At 38.6% G+C, this 20,332-nt stretch overlaps 2 protein-coding genes across 8 annotated transcripts in view; one reads left to right on the forward strand and one right to left on the reverse strand.

Moving 5' to 3' along the window:
* Window positions 1-1,791: 1,791 nt before the first annotated feature.
* Window positions 1,792-18,325, reverse strand: DUS4L (dihydrouridine synthase 4 like). 5 transcript variants are annotated; one of them, XM_014480014.2, is made up of 8 exons: window positions 18,150-18,325; window positions 13,742-13,885; window positions 12,546-12,682; window positions 8,186-8,307; window positions 5,810-5,927; window positions 4,662-4,784; window positions 3,446-3,672; window positions 1,792-2,743 (listed from the first exon to the last, which is right to left on the reverse strand). In XM_014480014.2, exons 3-8 carry the CDS (start codon window positions 12,659-12,661, stop codon window positions 2,487-2,489), a joined length of 963 nt encoding a protein of 320 aa, XP_014335500.1. In that variant the 5' UTR covers window positions 12,662-12,682; window positions 13,742-13,885; window positions 18,150-18,325; the 3' UTR covers window positions 1,792-2,486. The 5 variants fall into 5 exon arrangements, with proteins under 5 accessions (XP_014335500.1, XP_070225718.1, XP_070225717.1 ...); XM_070369617.1 differs by lacking the exons at window positions 13,742-13,885; window positions 18,150-18,325 and adding exons at window positions 16,570-16,676; window positions 17,350-18,136; XM_070369616.1 differs by lacking the exon at window positions 13,742-13,885.
* A 57-nt stretch (window positions 18,326-18,382) lies between these two features.
* COG5 (component of oligomeric golgi complex 5) overlaps window positions 18,383-20,332 on the forward strand; it is a 277,335-nt gene continuing 275,385 nt past the window's right edge. For all 3 annotated transcript variants that reach the window (XM_070369612.1, XM_070369611.1, XM_005901432.3), the window contains exon 1: window positions 18,383-18,524. In XM_070369612.1, coding sequence (XP_070225713.1) covers window positions 18,431-18,524 — 94 coding nt within the window. In that variant the 5' untranslated portion in view covers window positions 18,383-18,430. The remainder of the gene's footprint in view (window positions 18,525-20,332) is intronic.

Here is a 20,332-nt window from a genome sequence, read left to right on the forward strand (position 1 = left end):
CCGGAACAAGCTAGAAGTTACATATTAGAAAGGCCAGGATCTGGTGATTGTGCCGCATTCTCTGAAAATGTAGGAGTAGGTAGCGTCCAACATTGCCTGTAAGGGTTTCCCCTTTTGTCCATGGGCTCGGAAGAGGAAATACACTTTAGGGATTGGGGACTAACTGGAAAGGAGAACAACGTGGGTATGGGTACACTTTTTCAATTACTCTTTTCAGGGTATTCAAATTACGTGAATACACTCAAATTATGGCAGTCCCCCCCCCCCCCCCCAATATTAACAACATATTAGAAATGCACATCAAAGTATTCTGTAGAGGATTATTTTGGGAACATTAAATAAATGGTAAAAATAAGAGGTAGTTATTGAATATAAAAACGCATTTGAGTCAGTGTTTTCTCTTTGTCACAAATATAGACAACATAGGTTAACCATAAGGGACTTAGAAAAAAAAAAATTAAGCGCGTTTAGAACTCCTTGCCCTTTACACTGGCTCCTTGGAAACGCTGTGCACCTTACTCTAATTATGCCATTGTCCTCACAACACAGGTAATTCACCTCAGAGTTAATTAACAAATTTAAAAATGACTACGTTTTGACTATAACTCCCTGTGTGCTAATATGGTACTCATATTTAATGAAAAGCAGTTATCTTTAAAAATCCATTAACTGAAAAATGAAAGCACAGAGTGTACCTTAAAAAATATTACAACAGGGTGCTTATGTTAAAATTGACTTATCTCATATTCCCAAATTCGTTAATCAACCAGTTCTAGATAACTGCTTATAAGTTTTTATGTTGGTCATATAGACCACTATCGTAATTATAGAACTGTTTTTAACAAATCGAGGTAATTCTTGCAGTGGCACCTTCACTGCCAACAAAATTCCACTAGCAGTATCTCCAAACCATGGAACTTTAAAAAAATTTTTTCAATTTTTTGGCTGTGCCATGCCACTCAGCTTGTGACAATCTTAGTTCCCTGACCAGGAGACTGAACCAGCACACCTGATGGTGAAAGCCGGGAAAACTAACCACTGTACTGCTAGGGTATTCCCTAAGCCATGGAACTCTAAAGTTAAAATTATCCTCAACTGCTGGGAGGCATAAAAATAACATTACTAAAAATGTTATGAAAATTAGGTTTTTAAGTAAAACCTAGTTACTCTTCTCCAGGAAATAATATTTCAAGTACATAGTTGTCTTTTGGTATCTGTGGGGCATTGGTTCTAGGACTCTTTCAGGTACCAAAATTTGTGGATGCTCAAGTCCCATATATAAAACATTTTAGCACCAAGGGCCAACTGTGTAATTATCTCAAGACTATTGACCAAATTTTTATATTTAAGATGTAGGAGATAGAAATTAATAGTATCATTTATATACAGGACTGATGCTGAAGCTGAAACTCCAATATTTTGCTACCTGATGTGAAGAACTGACTCATTGGAAAAGACCCTGATGCTGGGAAAGATTGAAGGCGACAGAAGGGGACGGCAGAGGATGAGATGGTTGGATGGCATCACTGACATGATGGTCATGAGTTTGAGTAGGCTTTGGGAGTTGGTGATAGACAGGGAAGCCTGGCGTGCTGAAGTCCATGGGTAGCAAAGAGTCAAACCCGACTGAGCAACTGAACTGAACTGATATTTACCAAGCTCTCAATCTTCTAAGAATTTAGAAGCCTTGAGATATAACAAATATAATGTCATTTAAAGAATTTCACAGAATCTTAGCTTTTTTTAATAAAGATTTTTTATTTTTGATGTAGATCATTTGGAGTTTTAATGGCTGCGAGGCATTAAAGGTTGAGATCTTGGCTCCCAACCAGGAATTGAACCTGCACCTCCATGCACTGGAAGGAGGTATTAACTACTGGATCAGGGAAGTCTCCCTTAGTTTTAAATTACAGAACACATCACATCTAATTAATTTGTTACATACAATTTAAAACAAATACCTTAAGGTATATAATTCATGAATTAGGAAGTAGCAGTTTAATTTTCCAACCTAAACTTTGAATTTAAGCCCTGAAAGCAATTCTATACAGAATTTTTTTCCTTTTCATTTCATATAGATGTTGGCATTTGCTGTCTTACTTTTCTGCACTGATTTTCATTTAAAACACTTCATGTTAACTAACAGATACCATATGAGCCATATTTTTAGTATTAAAATAAAAGTTTTATTTATTTAAAAATGTTAAAAACATGATTTCTTTAGGAAAAAAATTTTCACATTTTAATTCATAATAGGATTCAGAGCAAGGTCTGTCAATGTTTGAAACACCTAGGATCTTTTTTAAAATTAAAATTTGGGTCTATCCTAGAGATCTACTGAACCAGAATCTCTGAGGATGTGGTCCAGGAGTGATTTTTAAAAATTCTGTCAGGGCATTGTTTTTACACTAATGTTTTAGAGTCACTGATTCAAAGTAAAAACCAAGATGTGACCTTCCATGGTTTCATTGAAGAAAGAAAATAATTCAAGTCCGGTCAATCCCATAATGGTCTGTAAGATAATCTAAGACTGCTGATGTGCTTGACAAAGCATTAAATATTCTTTTTTCCTGCCTTGAAGTTATCTTTTCCATCATATACATTAAATGTTGATGGAAACACATATAGGGAGTTCCAAGTTCAAGAGCAATGTCAACCCAGTCCCAGATGCATTTCAGTGGGGTTTCCTCATATCCAGCAAACATGGCCGGGTTTGCTAAGAGTCCTCTTGCAACCATCACACCTACAAATTAAAGCATATTTCATTTGTCCACACATTAAGAACTCATGGTTATGGGGTCAAACTCAATGAAACAAACTGAAAATATTAAAAAATAATTTATTACAAGATTTTACAATGCCCTTAGTTTCATTCTTATTAAACAATTCATTTTTATACTTTTTATAAACCAATGAAGTGTAAATGCAACTTTTAAGACTTTCTTTTTTAACGTTTTAAATACTTCAACATCAAAAATTAGTTTGGGGTTTTTTTTTAAGGGTAAATCTGGATTGTTATAAATTGGATTTGCTTGAAGTTAAGTTTATTTGCATTCTCTCATCTAGCAATAGGTATCACAGGGCTTGATATGCCAAAGTTGAGGCGGATAATGAAACTGCATAGCTGTCTGGGGTTTCTTTGGCTCCTATAGCCACTCTTCCATTCACAAATTCTCATTTCTATTCTGTAGGCTCTACTGGTCACTCAGTGGATGAGATGGTAGCAGAGAAGTAACTGAACTAATTCACTCCAATTAAAATAATCTGTTGTTCCTAAGTCAAAGGATTAACATTTTAGTAAACTGCTTAGCTTAAATTGGTACAACAGGAAAATAGGCTCCATTTGAAAGAAAAATAATGAAAACCACATTAACATTACTCTCCCACCCCCATTTTTAAATTTTTCTAATTAAAAAACAAAAAAGTCAAAGGACTTATTTCTTACCATCTGTCCCAGTAGTATGCCACACATTTTCTGCTTCTTTTAAGCTTCTGATGTCTCCGTTAGCAACTATAGGTATAGACATACTTTCCTTAATTATTTTAATGGCCTCATAGTGAACTGGCTGATGTCTTTCCTCAACAGTTCTTCCATGGACTGTAATCCAGGAAACTCCTGTTGCTTCAGCCTTTCGACAGAGATCTACAGTTCTTGTAAGGTCATCATGGATCCTATAATTTCAAAATCATATCTATCTTTTTACAGCACACACATCTTAATGATATCAATAAACAGAACATTATTTCATCTACTACATTATTTAGTTTAGCTATGCTGTTCATATTATCACCACATACCACTATTAAAGTTTTGTTCAGGTATCAGATCCCATTCAAGATCTTGAATTTAGCTATTTCACTATTGGCAATAACAGGATGACAAAGAATTGTTACCTAGTGTGGCTCTTTTTTGGCTTTGATAACTGCAAGATTCATCAAAGTACTATCACAGATGCATTGAAAGTTGCTAGTGTAATATTTGCTGTGCATGCTCCAATCCACAAGTGGGAGAATTATAATTTATCAAAATATGTTTTTAACCTGTCACCAAAAAACTATTTTTCATTTTTGATGTGAAATTTTAGTGCAAATATTATTCCTATTTTCCACTCTTGGTATCAGAAATGTTTCTTAGCGTTAGTTATTTCAATAGTACGTGGAAAGAGTTGTTTTTTTTTGGGAGTGAGTTTTTTAATAACAAAGGGACATTTTAATTTTTGTTAAATATGAAGAAATTGTTTTGAATTATAAATAAAAATTATGGTATCTATTAATTCACTAAGCATCTTTGTTTCAACATTTTCATATTCTAGATGCCTATGTGGGGCTTCCAAGGTGGCTCAGTGGCTAAAGAATCCACCTGGCAATGCAGGAGACAGAGGAGACACAGGTTCGTTCACTGAGTCGGGAAGATCCCCTGAAGGAGGGCATGGGAACCCACTTCAGTATTCTTGCCTGGAGAATCCCATGGAGGAGGAGACTGGTGGGCTACAGTCCATGAAGTCACAAAGAGTCATACATGACTGAAGCAACTGAGCATGCACGCAGATGCCTGCATACTAAAAGGAGACATCTCCACATCTCCAGACAAAAGGAATATTCTTTTATTTCCTGAGTAATGGACGGACTATCGTACCAAGAGATTAAAATATTACCTTTACCTTATTTTAATAGATACTGAAAATCTGGGGTTTTCCACTTGATTTCTTACTTGTTTCACCATGTCTCGAACAAGCTCTGGCTTGTTTATTAAGCAAGCTCCATAACCTTCTGCCAGTGCCCACCTTCATAAAGTAAACATAACAACAAATAAATGGTAAACAACTGGAAGAGAAGATGCAATTCTAAAAGCACAGTAAGTGCATTTATGTATTTCTCTACCTAGCAATCTGGAATGGAACCATAATTTTTAAAATTCATAGATCCAACATTTCTAAGTGTATCAAGATTAGGAAAATATGTTCCCAGATCAAGAAGTATTTAGGGGAAATGGTTTTCACTGGCAAGTGAAAAAATTAAAGTTCATTCAACCAAAACAGATTTAAGTATTTGTAATTAATTGTAATTACTTCAGATTTTTTCAACTCCAAATGTGATGTTTATTATACATAACAAGAAGCTTTATTAATCTTAAGAGTAGATATTTTTGGCTTACAGCATTCCAACACCCACTAAACAGCTTACTGAACTCTACTAATGAGTATACAAACATGTCTAATCTGATTTGGATTATGCTATATGTAAAACCTTGACTCCATTCTTTGAATATATTTTGAATTATTGACAGATAATCTAGTATTGTGCCAAGAGGTAAGGATATTATCATCAAATTAAGCACATTCTATCAACACTCAGTTACTCAGACTCAACCAAGTAACTGTAGTATAAGAAGAAAAGGTAATTTTAACAAGGTATTCTTATAACTGAATCATAGAATCACGTATCATAGAATCACAATGCTTGGAGCAAGTAGCAGTAAAAATACATTTTAGGGGTTGTTATAAACATCAGAGTCTCACATAACTACTTATGGATGAGGTTCAAGGCAGATCCACACATAAAAAAATTCTAGTGGTGAGGTGAGACAAAAACTTGTCAAGGGTCTATACACTGTTGCAGCCGTCAGAAAATATCTTTGCATGTGTGTTTCTAAATAATATTTCCTTAGTTTTTCTTGCTTCTTAGAGCCCAAGTTCTTTATGTCTATCTTCCTTACTTTTCAGTTTTTGGAATACCAGAATGATAGTTTACCATGTTCACTAGTTTTTCCTAATCTTTTGAAAATTCTTCCAACTTCTTTGAGCTTTACCTCTGAGGGCAACCACAGTTAATGTCTATTCCATTCGCATAAGGACAGACTATACGAGCAGCATCAGATAAAAGTCTTGCATCATTAGCAGCAAACTGAACAATCAATGGGCAATCACCTGATAAAATGAATAGCTCAACATTAAAATTCACAGAAACACACACACACATGAGAAAACAAATTTTAATGTTTGTACAGGATAAAATTCTGTTTTTAGACTAAGAAGCATGTGTTCAAACAATATAGCATTAAAATAACTTAAAATATTTTAAATTATTACATGCAATTTAGACTTGGTACAAATTCAAACAGTACAAAATTTGATAAAATAAGAAGTATAACACTTTTGCCAAACAGACTCCTTTCCTAAAGGTGAGATTATACTGCATTCTAAAACATTACGAAGACCTGTAAAATTTAAGCAAATGTGAACATTCTAAATACATTGCTATCCCTATGGTGTTTTCCCCTGATGTACCTGAGATCTATATGCAGACCTGTTTTCCTGTTTTTAGTGCATATTCCACTATGATGGTGAACTACAGACTGTTTTTTATTTGAGACTCTTGCAAACAATGTTGCGATGAAGATACTCTTACATACATATTTTTGTGAGTATATTCATGAAGTAAATTCCTAGGAGTATAACTGCTGGGCAGGTATTAACATTTTGAAAGATACTATAAAATTTTCTTAGAAGAGTTTACCGATACACATATACACCAATATGGATGACAGTTCTGGTTTCCTTACAACTTATCCTACACTGTATATGTAACAACATATTTTTTATTTATAGCCTGTCTCTCCATACTTTTTGCAGAGTTCTCTATGTGCAATTTTTCTTTTGGTTGCTCCCTTTTTATTATTTAAATTTAAAAATAAAACAATTAGCTCTGCTATCTATCATAAACATCAAAATATTCTATTTTCTCCAGTTTTTAGTTTGTCTTTGAGTATCATCTGTGCCCTTTTCTTATATATAACAGTCTACATTTTAATATAGCCAAATGTATCAGAGCTTTCCTAGGTTTTAAAGGACACATTTTCCTCATCTTTGGATGTTACAGATTTTGAATAGATGTATTTTGACATTTCTAAAGGTTTTTTTTTTTTAAGATTACCTGTATGAGATTTACTGGGTATTTACCAAAATGCAGATTTCTTGTTATGGCTCTAGTTCCACTGACTCAGAATTTCTATGAAAATCTACTGATTTACAGGATTATCAGAGGATAGGAGAATAAGCTTTTTCCTGAGGATATAGGTAGGATTCTTTCTGCTTCGTAACTTGAGAGTTATAAAATTTCAATTTAACAATCATTTATTTGTCAAATATATTTTCAGTGCTGGGCTAGAAGCTGAGGATACAAATCCACAAGAAAAAAATTCCAACCTTCAAGAAGCCCATAGTCTAGTGGGAGAGACAGACACGTAAGGAGGAAATCACAGTACAGTATGATTAAGTACAACAAAAAGTCTGTGCTTAGGCAACGGACATGAATGGAGTGTGATTAGGAGAGTTCCTTGGTCACAACTTTAGAGCATTAAGAAGTATGAAGTGTCCTTTCCCAAAGAGACAGGGATAAGGGGACAGGCCTGACTAAGAAGGATACTCTAGGTGGAGCAGTGTGAGAGATTAGGGCATGTTCAGGGACTTAAAATAACTTAGTATTTTGAAGAATAAAGTCGGTGGGCCATGGAGAAAAACTGATCGAAGATAAAGCTGCAGAACATGTGTTCAGTGTTCTAGATCATGAAGAACTTTATATTATCTACACATGCTGGAGTTTTCCCTCTTTAGGTCAGTGGCTCTCAATCTTTAGCAAGCTCAGAAGCACCTGAAGAGCTTTTAAAAACACAGATTGCTTGTGACATACCCAGAGATTCTGATTAAGCAGGCTTGGAGTGGAGTCTAGAATTTCCATTTCTAATGAGTTTTCAGATAATGCTGATGCTAAGTGGTCTGGGAAATCACTTTGAGAACCACTGCTTTAGGTGATGAGAGGTCTAAGGAAGATTTTGAGTTAGGGAAAAGAAGTGATCAAATTTAAGTTCTAGAGAGCTCACTTGGAGCTGTCTGCAGGACAGTTTGGGATGGGATAAGGCTGGCGGCAGTGAGATAGGAATCTGCCAGGTGAGAGAATGGGGCCCTGAATGGAGGCTGACTTACACTTTGATAAATTATTCATAGTTTACAAGGCACTGAGGAAAAACACATTGTAAAAAACTTATTAAACATTTATAGAAAACCGAAAGATCTTAAAATAAGCTCTCTGAATTCTGTTGTCTGATTAGACAAGAGTGTTGAGTTTTTTTTGTTGTTGTTTTGTTTTTTAAGTTTTACAAAGACAGCAAACTCTGGCTTTCACGTACCTTGATTTGTGGTAAATTCACTGTCTCTGGCTTTTGCAGATCTGACAAAATCAGCAGCAACTATCATTGGTGTATAGCACAGATCACAATCGTATTTTCTGACTAGTGTTCTGAAAGACAACCTGTGAGCATATAAAACTTTAATTAGGCATTCAGAAAGCATGATAACCCTACGTTCTTCAGAGTTTAGTTATTCATTAAATATTTATTAAAGTTCTGCTACGGAAAGATGCAGTAGATGTACTCTTCCTATTCCTCCTGCTTAGTGTAACTAAAAACTCTGGATATTATATACAAAACAAACATAAGCAAACTCTGAAAGGGGGAGAGAAGAGAGCAGACAGGCTAGTGACCTTGAGCAGGACCTAAGGAATGACAATGGTGAGTTATCCGAGTTTTGTTTTTCCCTCAAATATCCTAGGTTTGAAACTGAAGAAGCTGGCAACCTGGAAGCAGCAATGGATGCAGACAAAAACAGCCCCAGCAAAAGCCTGCTAATTTTACCCCAAGGACCAAGAAGGGGGCAGCCTAGCAAGCTTTTAAATAATGATGATTTTACTCTAGCCCAACACCAGAGAAAAATCTGTGGCCTGCACCTCCACAAGCAAAGCTTGAGTGGGGAGCCTCGACTTCTAGCCTTCCAAAGCTGTCACAATGTTCTCCAACACCCCTCCACGGTGGTGTTAGAGAATGCCAGGTAGGAAACTGGGACTTTAATCCTTGCTGGCCAGAAACAAGGAGGCTACCAGTGGAGACCAAGTGGGGAGCCTGGAATTCCACACCAACAGTGCAGCAGCAAGGCACCCTTCTCCCTCACCCCAGGAACAGTGTCAGAGAATGCCTAGTGAAGAGCCAGGCCTTTCGTCATTGCTCAGCAGTTACCAGGCCACCCCCTGCATGGGGAGCTGGAACTCTTAGCCCTGCTCAGCGGTAATGAGGAGCCTTATGCCCCTGGGGTGTCAAAGGAGACCAAGTGGAAAACCTAGACTTCTATCTCTACCTGAGAGTAATGAGGTGGTGCTTTCCCATCCTTCCCCTGCTGTGGTGGTATCAGAAAAAGCTAGTTAGAGCACAAGTTTCAATATTCAGAATCAAGCACTGTAATCCAACATATTAACAGGCTAGAGAAAAAAAAAATCACATGACTGTATCAACTGATGCAGAAAAAGCACTTGACAAAACAACATTTGGATTAAAAACTAAAACCTCCCAGAAAAACAGGAATAGAGGGAACTTTCTCAACCCTATGAGGAACATCCACAAAAAATTCTATACTTCATATTATACTTAAAGGTGAAAGAATACTTCCCCCCGCCAGATCAAGAACAAGGGAAGGATGTCTGCTCTCATCATTCTTATTCAGCACAGTGTTGGAACTTTAGGCAGTGCAATGAGGCATGAAAGTGAAATAAAAGGCATCAGATAGAAAGGAAGAAGTAAAACTATCACTATTTGCAAGTGACATAACTGTCTACTTAGATAATCCTAAGGAATTTATATGAGGAACCTCCTAGAAGAAATAAGTAAACACAGCAAATTCACAGAATGTAAGAATAAAACACAAAAAGCAATTTTACTTCTATATACCAGCAATGGACACATGAACACCAAAATTAAAAGTATAATAACTGAGTGTAAGCCTTACAAAATATGGACAGAATTTGTATGCTGAAAACTGTATAACACTTAACACTAATGAAGGAAATCAAAGAAGATCTAAATAAATGGAGAGATACTGTGTTCATAAGGAGACTCAACACAAGGAATTCAATTCTCCCCAAATTGATATGCATATTTAATACAATTCTTATGAAAATTCCACTAAGATTTTTTTTGTAGGTAGAGAAAAGATCATCCTAAAATTCATTTGGAAAGGCACTAAACAGCTAAAACAATTTTGAAAAAGAAAAGTGGGATTTATCAGATTACTTAATTTCAAGATTTATTGCAATAAACTGTGGAAAATTCTGAAAGAGATGGGAATATCAGACCACCTGACCTGCCTCTTGAGAAACCTATATGCAGGTCAGGAAGCAACCGTTAGAACTGGACAAGGAACAACAGACTGGTTCCAAATAGGAAAAGGAGTACGTCAAGGCTGTATATTGCTTATTTAACTTCTATGCAGAGTACATCATGAGAAACGCTGGGCTGGAGGAAGCACAAGCTGGAATCAAGATTGCCAGGAGAAATATCAATAACCTCAGATAGGCAGATGACACCACCCTTATGGCAGAAAGTGAAGAGGAACTAAAGAGCCTCTTGATGAAAGTGAAAGAAGAGAGTGAAAAAGTTGGCTTAAAGCTCAACATTCAGAAAACTAAGATCATGGCATCCGGTCCCATCACTTCATGGAAAATAGATGGGGAAACAGTGGCTGACTTTATTTTTCTGGGCTCTAAAATCACTGCAGATGGTGACTGCAGCCATGAAATTAAAAGATGCTTACTCCTTGGAAGGAAAGTTATGATCAACCTACACAGCATATTAAAAAGCAGAGACATTACTTTGCCAACAAAGGTCCATCTAGTCAAGGCTATGGTTTTTCCAGTAGTCATGTATGGATGTAAGAATTGGACTATAAAGAAAGCTGAGCACCAAAGAATTGATGCTTTTGAACTGTGGTGTTGGAGAAGACTCTTGAGAGTCCCTTGGACTGCAAGGAGATCCAATCAGTCCATCCTAAAGGAGATCAGTCCTGGGTGTTCACTGGAAGGACTGATGTTGAAGCTGAAATTCCAATACTTTGGCCATCTGATGTGAAGAGCTGACTCATTTGAAAAGACCCTGATGCTGGGAAAGATTGAGGGCAGGAGGAGAAGGGAACCACAGAGGATGAGATGGTTGGATGGCATCACTGACACAACGCACACGGCTTTGGGTGGACTCCAGGAGTTGGTGATGGACAGGGAGGCCTGGCGTGCTGTGGTTCATGGGGTCGCAAAGAGATGGACACGACTGAGCGACTGGACTGAACTGAACTGAACTGACAGTAATCAAGACTGTGTGGTACTGGTAGAGGGACACATAGATCAGCAGACCAGAGACTGCAGAAAAAGAACCATATAAACATGCTCAGCTGAGTTTTGATTAAGATGCAAAAGTAATTCAATAATGGAAAGACAGCCTTTTCAACAAATGCTGCTGGAACAGACAACTGTCAGCAAAAACAATAAACCAACCAAACTGAGCCTATGTCTCACACTTCCATAGAAATGAGGAATTATGAACTTAAATGTAAAACGTAAACTAGAAGACTTTAAGAAAAAAAGGAGGACACAATCTTTAATATCTAGAGCTACATAAAGATTTCTTATACTTGAAAACAAAAGTACAATCTGCAAAAGGAAATATTGATAAGATGGACTTCATCATTAAGTAAAAACTTTTGCTCTGCAAAAGACATGGTAAGAAAATGAAAAGACAAGCTACATGCCAGGAGAACACATATTTAAGCCACCTATCGGACAAAAGATCTGTCTATAAAATATAAAGAGCTCTTAAAACTCAAGAGCAATCAAAACTGGGACAACAAAAAACCAAACAATCTTGATTAAAAAATGGGCAAAGGGTTTGAAGAGATTTCTCCCAAGAAGATACCCAAATGGCCAATGAGCACAGGAAAAGATGTTTAACATCACTAGAAAAACACAAATAAAAACCACAACGAGATAATTCACATTCATTAGGATGACTATTAAAACAATAACAACAACCTCCCAAAACATTAAGTGTTGAGGAGAATGCTGAGAAACTGAAACTCTCGGGCACTGCTGAAACTCTTGTGCACTGAAACGGTGTAGCTACTATAGTAAACAGCAGGGCAATTCCTCAAAAATTAAAAACAGAATTGCCACATAATCTAGCAATTCCACTTCTGGGCAAATACCCCAAAGAACAAAAAGCAAGGTCTCAAAAAGATATTTATATATCCGTGTTCATAGAAGCATTATTCCCAAGAGTCAAAAGATGGAAGCAACTCAAGCTGGGCTGAATGAATGAATGGATAAATAAAATGTAATATATACACACAATGGAATATTATTCATTCTTAAAAAGGAAGAAACACATGGGTGAACCTTGAGATGTTATGCTCAGTGAAATAAGCCAGTCTTAAAAAGACAAATACTGTGACCACTTAGATCATACATATGCCAGGCAGGTAATAGCATCAGGACTCAAGCCTGTATCCTAGTCCCAAAGCTAGGCATTTGAAGATCCATGTGGTGGGGTGGTCTTAATACAATATTGTAAAGTTTAAAAATAAAATAAAATTAAAAAAAATAAAAAAATAAAATAAAAAGTCAGAGCATAAAAAGGAAACCACACCTAGGCTCATTAACCATTTAACAACACTTACTTTGAATATCGCACCATTGGGGCGCAGACTTTTACCAGCTGCCCAGAATGAAACATTTCTATTGGATCTTTTCTTCTTTCTTGACATGTTGTAGTTTGTATGTAGTCACTCTTCATGAAAACAGATTTATTTCAAATCTGAAAAAGACAATTAGTTTGCATGGAGGAAGCACTTTCACTTGAATCCCATCATTCTTACAATTTCAACTGCCAGGAACATGAATTTTTCATTAGGTTTTGTAGGCTTAGGAATCTTAGTTTCTTTTCACAGTATTGAATAGGATACTACAGAATTCTGACTTTATTTATACGTCATGGATAGCTTTTAGCACACTGTGAAATTATAACGTTTATATTTTATATAAATTATGCTTGTTCAAGTCAAAAACTAACAGTTTTGAATTTTATACTTAATTGACTATAGTAACAGTTTCTGCTCAAATCAATAAGTGCTCAGGATGTAGAAAACTAAAAGATGTTTTCCTAGAATACATGTTATTATTTTCCATGTTTTTCCATTTTACTTCGTTTGGCATTGATTTAACCAAGAAATTTGATTGAATTAATTCATATATAGTACTAAGTATGTCTGGCACTTTGAAATACCCTTTTTTATCCAGAAAAGTTAAACGGTAGTAACAGAACAGCTTAAGTACCGAGTATTTTAAAAGACATACTGGTACGTTTAATGTTTATTCTTATTCTCAAATTCCATTCTTTTTATTTGAATCAGAAGGCAAACAAACTTTTAATTATATTTTTAAACATTTAAATGTTTTGTGAACATTGTTTCATGAAAATCTCAGTTGTAATCACATAGCTGCATGATAAATCACTATTATACCCAGAGGGACAAGTGATTAAATTAGGTAATTTCTAAGTGTTTTACAGTTGCCGTACGGTACTTATCATTTCATAGTGTTGGCTGCTTACTAATTCCAATTTTGGCCTTAGTAATTTAAAAACAAATACTGGCCAACTTTAGAAAAGTCTAATTGCTCACCATGAAATTTTTTGGTTGGCTAAATCTGAAAGTATTGATATAACCTAAACATAAACTAATAATTTAATCTCCTTAGGTAGAATGTACAGGTGGAATAAGATAAACTAGTTTTACTGATCACTGTTTATCAGTTTATCACCATTTATCATCTAAACAATAAACATTTAGAGGTGGGTGTGTCAACTAAGTGGTACCTTTAATTAAACCTTGAGCTCATCTTCATCAGCTCATAGTCCCTGTATTCTTAATTCCCCATCCTGAGGACCCCAACAATCTTCTTGGAATCCCAGTTGATCTTATTTTTTTCCATTCAACAAAGATTAATTTCCCGCTATATGCTGAGAACACAGATGAAAATATTTTTGGTGTCTTTAAAAATGTATTAAACAAACTTATACAATAAGGCTAATACACTCAGACACAATTTCAGCGTTGTAGAAATAACTGCCAAGAGGAGTCAGTGAAGTTGGGGAAGTGTCCAGTTACAGAGAACAGTACAAAGAACTCCAGAGCAGCATGAAAATGCTTGATGTTTTCAGTGAACAAGGAATAGTTAAGCACTGCTTGAGCTGTAACTAGACAGGATATGAGAGTGCCTACAAGTTAATGGGCTTTATACACCAGATTAAGACTTTTTAGATTTATACTCTAGGGCCTTGGTTCTCAGACACTTTTCCTGCTCTGTGGGTAATTTTTACATGTGCACTCAACATGTTAACGTGTGCATGTGACATACTTCCATGGGCATGTATTCTTGTGTAAGTTGTTTGTCTCTCCTTGTACACTAGTTATAATTGAAAAGAATTTAGCAGGGAAATGAAGCATGATCAGATTTCTGACTTAGAAAGATTTCACTGGAGGGTTTAGGGGTGTTGATAAAATACTAGTAAGGATGCCACTGTAGTAGACCAAGCCATGTGTAATGAGTATCTGATCTGGGAGTCTAGGATTGAGGAAAGAGGAAAGAGAATGCATTTAGGAGCTATTTAGAAATAAAAATAAACTAGCAAGACATTTAAGGGTTGGAAATCACCTGATGACAGCACGAGTTATATGTGCAGAGAGAGAATATTAGGATGATGTCAACATTTTTGGATTTAGAGCCTGGTGGATGGCAATTCCAATCAATGAGACAGAGAACCAGAAGGAAGAACGGACAGGCTTTGGCAGGGAAACATGAGTCAATGCTTGGGCACATCAAAGAGGTACTCAGCTGATTTCCAGGTGGTGATGCCTCATATGGGGTATATACATATGGTTCTTAAGAAAAAGCTAGAGATACAGATTGAGAGTCTTTAACCTCTAGGTTAAACCAGAGATCAAACTGTCAATATCCATTCGGTCATTGAAAAAGAAAGTTCCAGAAAAACATCTACTTCTGCTTTATTGACTATGCCAAAGCCTTTGACTGTGTGGATCACAATAAACTGTGGAAAATTCTTTAAGAGATGGGAAAACCAGACCACCTTACCTGCCTCCTGAGAAATATGTACGCAGGTCAAGTTGGAACTGAACATGGAACAACAGACTGGTTCCAAATTGGGAAAGGAGTCCGTCAAGGCTGTATATTGTCACCCTGCTTATTTAACTTACATGCAGAATACATCATGTGAAATGCTGGGCTGGATGAAGCACAAGCTGGAATCAAGATTGCCAGGAGAAATATCAATAACCTCGATATGCAGATGACAGCACCCTAATGGCAGAAAGTGAAGAACTAAAAAGCCTCTTGATGAAGGTGAAAGAAGAGAGTGAAAAGTTGGCTTAAAACTCAACATTCAGAAAACGAAGATCACAGCATCCAGTCCCATCACTTCATGGCAAATTGATGGGGAAATAATGGAAACAGTGAGAGACTTTATTTTCTTGGGCTCCAAAATCACTGCAGGTGGTGACTGCAACCATGAAATTAAAAAGACGCTTGCTCCTTGGAAGAAAAGATATGACCAACTTAGACAGCATATTAAAAAGCAGACATTACTTTGCCAACAAAGCTATGGTTTTTCCAGTAGTCATGTATGGATGTGTGAGTTGGAGTATAAAGAAAGCTGAGTGCCGATGAATGAATGCTTTTGAACTGTGGTGTTGAAGACTCTTGGACTTCAAGGAGATCAAACCAGTCCATGTGAAAGGAAATCAGTCCTGAATATTCATTGGAAGGACTGATGCTGAAGCTGAAACTCCAATACTTTGGCCACCTGATGTGAAGAACTGACTCTGAAAAAGACCCTGATGCTGGGAAAGATTGAAGGCAGGAGAAGGGGACAACAGAGGATGAGATGGCTTGGATGGCATCACCGACTTGATGGATATGAGTTTGAGTTGGTGATGGACAGGGAAGCCTGGAGTGCTGCAGTCCATGGGGTCTCAAAGGGTTGGACTGAGCAACTGAAGTGAACCTCTAGGTAATATGCTGAAACTAGAAACATGGACAAAGTACTTATGGGTACCATATTGTGTAGAAATCATTAAAAGCACCAACATTTAAGTAAAAGGGAGAAAAAATTTGAATATAAAGGAGACAGCAAGATGAACTTTGGAGCTGGAAGGAATAAACCTGAAACGTGATATTCAGAAGCCAAGAGAGGGCTAAACTTTTACAAAGGAAGGAGGGGATGAGCATCTTAAACATCACAGAAGAGTGAGAATGAGGTAAAGACTAAAAAGGTAGTCCAATGGCAACTGGGTCACTGTGACGTTAGCAGGAATAATTTCATTCTTATTCACTCTTGTTCCCTTACATGGCACATAGAAGGGTTCCCTTAATGTTTTTGCTGAACGAAGAAATCAGTAGTTCTCAATCTTGGTTGTACATTAGAATGAGGCAGGGAGATTTTAAGCAGGATGCCCAAATCATACCCCAGAGCAATTACATGTGAATATCTGGGCTTAGGATACAGGTATCAGTGGTTGTTAAAGCTTTCCAGGTGATTTTAATGTGCAGTCAAGCTTCGGAATAAATAAATCCACATACTCCAAAGCAAGTGACACTATAGATTTGTTTAAATGGGTTTATATGTACCTCTTAGCTCCTTTGGGATAAGACAGGAATTGAGTCTAATGTTTTACACTCAAGCTGGTATATACAGGTAGAGATTCAAAATTCTTCATTGAATGAATGTTCTGCAACTTTTTGATGTAACAGCCAGTAAAGGAAAAATGACCCATGATTCAAAGACAATGCTTATTTAAAAATTATTAGTCAAGTTTTGTGTATTATTGATAATGAAAACTAATGTGACTCTGGGCACATTGCTCTTGGCAATTTTTGAGACCTCCATTCAGAACAAACAATCCTATTCAACACCAGAATTGATATCAAATATATTAGGGAAGAACCTCTGTGACAAAGTTAAGGCTAAGCACAACGCAGTGAGCTGAGGCTTGTTTGCTTGAGTTCTTATGCATATCTAATACATTTAGACTTATAAAATACCTCAAACAGCGTTTGGCACAGTAAAGTATTTCACATTCTCAAAAATCTGTTAGCAGAATCAAGAGAACCTGTAGCTCTGGCACTGGGAAAAACTGGTTCCCTGTGTACATACTTAATGTACACAAAAGAAAACTTATTATTTTTTTACAAAGAAATGCTTAACCTTCTTGCACACGTGTGTCTGACCTGTTAACTTACTATTAATTTATTGAGGGAGAAGTAGAGGTGAACAGTGCCGATGTAATGGGAACTAACTTGATCTTTCAGCTCAAAAAATGGAAAATTCATCAATTTGTAGTAAGGAGAAGTCTTGTGTCGCTCACGACACGTGGCTGAAGCTAAGCAATAGAAAAACCTTAAGGATACTGTCTCATGGGAGAGTAGGTAGAGAATGAGTCCCACATATTTGTTTCAGTTGTCCTGCTACTGCTGCTGCTAAGTCACTTCAGTGGTGTCCGACTCTGTGCGACCCCAGGGACGGCAGCCCACCAGGCTCCCCAGTCGCTGAGATTCTCCAGGCAAGAACACTGGAGTGGGTTGCCATTTCCTTCTCCAATGCATGAAAAGTGAAAGTGAAGTCACTCAGTCGTATCCGACTCTTAGCGACCCCATGGACTGCAGCCTACCAGCCTCCTCCATCAATGGGATTTTCCAGCAAGAGTACTGGAGGGGGGTGCCATTGCCTTCTCCTCAGTTGTCCTACTTCACCGATTTTCGGCTCTTCCTAATTCTCCCCAGTATTCATTCGTGGCAACTTTCCTCTCCAAGCTTTCTCCACCTGCCTTTACTCCAAGAATGCGAATCAAGGCATGTGGCAGATACACGTGATGTGAAAGTCGCTCAGTCGTGTCCGACTCTTTGCGACACCATCGACTTGTACAGCCCATGGGATTCTCCAGGCCAGAATACTGGAGTGGGTAACCTTTTCCTTCTCCAGGGGATCTTCCGAACCCAGGGATCGAACCCATGTCTCCCTCACTGCAGGAGGATTCTTTACCAGCTGAGCCACAAGGGAAGTAGATACACGTAGGTAGCTATTAACACCCTCCAGCTGTACTTGAGGCGTGCAAACGAAGTTCCCAGAAGCCTCCGCTCTCTTGCCTCCATCAAGAGGCCTCTGTTCTTAGGTTCAGCGGGAAACGACGCGGCCACGTTTTGGCGCTCACCTTCTCCGCCCGGAGAACGCTGCTAGCACCAGGGGTGCGGCAGGGACACGGAGGAAAGCGCCGGTCCCGCGACCTCGGCTTCCTCAACGCCCTGGGCCCTCAGTGCCCACCAGATCCGGGCCCCACGCCGCTCAAAGGCAGGTTCGGTCCGGCACAATTAAGCGGATCCTCCTAGTCGGCTCGGAGCCTCGGACTGGGCAGAGCGGGCGGCGCCCAAATTCTGCGTCATCACCTGGGCGGGGCGCGCTGCTGCTGACGGCATCACTCCCGTACCAGCCAACATGGAAGGTGGTGACGGCGGCGTCTCTATGGCTGGCCGTGGGGCTCCGGGTTCCGGAGCTGCTGCAGCCACTGTCCGGGAGCTCCTGCAGGACGGTAAGGGGGGCCGGGCTGTGGTCGGGCCATGGGGCTTGGGAGCTGTCTGCTCCGCACCTGGGCCTGGGTGGTGGATTCAACTCGTCGCTTTGCAGAAAGTTTTCCGTTCTCGACGTGACCACTCCCCTCAGCCCGGCCCACTGGCACCTGGGTGCCGGCCTTGTCAACGTGTTTGCCCAGGGACTTGCTGACCCGTTTCTTTCCGGTTGCCCTGGGGACACCTGGTTTCTGGAGGCTCCTCATTTTCAGCTCTACCCTCCACGCTCCTGGGGCTTCGCTGATGTCCCGAGTTTCCGCACCTGGTGACCTACTGCTGCCGCAGTTCTTGACCAAAGGCTGAAGCGTTTAATGCCCTGAAAAGTGTAAGAACTAGGACACATGACAAGCGCTGAATGAAGGGGGTCTCTTTTTATGTAGATTTGGAAACATCCGCCCCTTTGACAAATTCTTGGACTGCACAGGTGGCCCCCGTTTACAAGCTCGCTTGTTTGTGGTTTATCCACAACCACACATGGGGGAGGGTTCGGAGCATTCATTCAAGCTGGGATTAACCATATGTATTGAATATAGCAGTCAAGTTTATTTATAGTTTTGGACAAATTGCTAGGAATAAGAAAAGTTAGACATACTACATTTGAGAAGCGCACACAACTGTATTAGTGACGTTCAGTTCAGTCGCTCAGTCGTGTCCGACTCTTTGCAACCCCGTGAATCGCAGCATGCCAGGCCTCAGTGTCCATCACCATATCCCGGAGTTCACTCAGACTCACGTCCATCGAGTCAGTGATGCCATCCAGCCATCTCATCCTCTGTCGTCCCCCTCTCCTCCTGCCCCCAATCCCTCCCAGCATCAGAGTCTTTTCCAATGAGTCAACTCTTCCCATGAGGTGGCCAAAGTACTGGAGTTTCAGCTTCAGCATCATTCCTTCCAAAGAAATCCCAGGGCTGATCTCTTTCAGAATGGACTGGTTGGATCTCCTTGCAGTCCAAGGGACTCTCAAGAGTCTGCTGCAACACCATAGTTCAAAAGCATCAATTCTTTGGCGCTCAGCTTTCTTCACAGTCCAACTCTCACATCCATACATGACCACTGGAAAACCCATAGCCTTGACTAGACGGACCTTTGTTGGCAAAGTAATGTCTCTGCTTTTGAATATGCTGTCTAGGTTGGTCCTAACTTTCCTTCCAAGGAGTAAGCGTCTTTTAATTTCATGGCTGCAGTCACCATCTGCAGTGATTTTGGAGCCCCCCAAAATAAAGTCTGACACTGTTTCCACCGTTTCCCCGTCTACTTCCCATGAAGTGATGGGACCAGAAGCCATAATCTTCGTTTTCTGAATGTTGAGCTTTAAGCCAACTTTTTCACTCTCCTCTTTCACTTTCATCAAGAGGCTTTTTAGTTCTTCTTCACTTTCTGCCATAAGGGTGATGTCATCTGCATATCTGAGATTATTGATATTTCTCCCTGCAATCTTGATTCCAGCTTGTTCTTCCAGCCCAGCGTTTCTCATGATGTACTCTGCATATAAGTTAAATAAGCAGGGTGATAGTACACAGTCTTGACGTACTTCTTTTCGTGACGTTAACGTACTCCAAATCTATTTTCTTTCAGAATAAAGTTCAAATTTCTAAAGACCCTTCTCATCTGTTCTTAATTTCCTTCCCAAATCAACATCATGTTCAACCTTGTATAAAAATAATTTGTGTGCTTAGCCTTTACTGCATTGTAAAATTCCTTTTTATATTCTGCAGAGTTACCTATGGTAGGTGCAGAGTGTTTTTAAAAACTGAACATCACACTGAGAAGC

This window comes from Bos mutus, chromosome 4, assembly GCF_027580195.1.
Source record: "Bos mutus isolate GX-2022 chromosome 4, NWIPB_WYAK_1.1, whole genome shotgun sequence".
In the NCBI taxonomy this organism is placed as follows: domain Eukaryota; kingdom Metazoa; phylum Chordata; class Mammalia; order Artiodactyla; family Bovidae; genus Bos; species Bos mutus.

Coding starts and splice junctions, on each gene's coding strand:
- DUS4L (XM_070369616.1), bottom strand. CDS start 12,661: ATGAAGAGTGACTACATACAAACTACAACATGTCAAGAAAGAAGAAAA. Junction 5,928..8,185: donor TGAATTTACCACAAATCAAG/GTACGTGAAAGC, acceptor TCATTTTATCAG/GTGATTGCCCATTGATTGTT. Junction 4,785..5,809: donor AACTGTGGTTGCCCTCAGAG/GTAAAGCTCAAA, acceptor TACTTTATGAAG/GTGGGCACTGGCAGAAGGTT.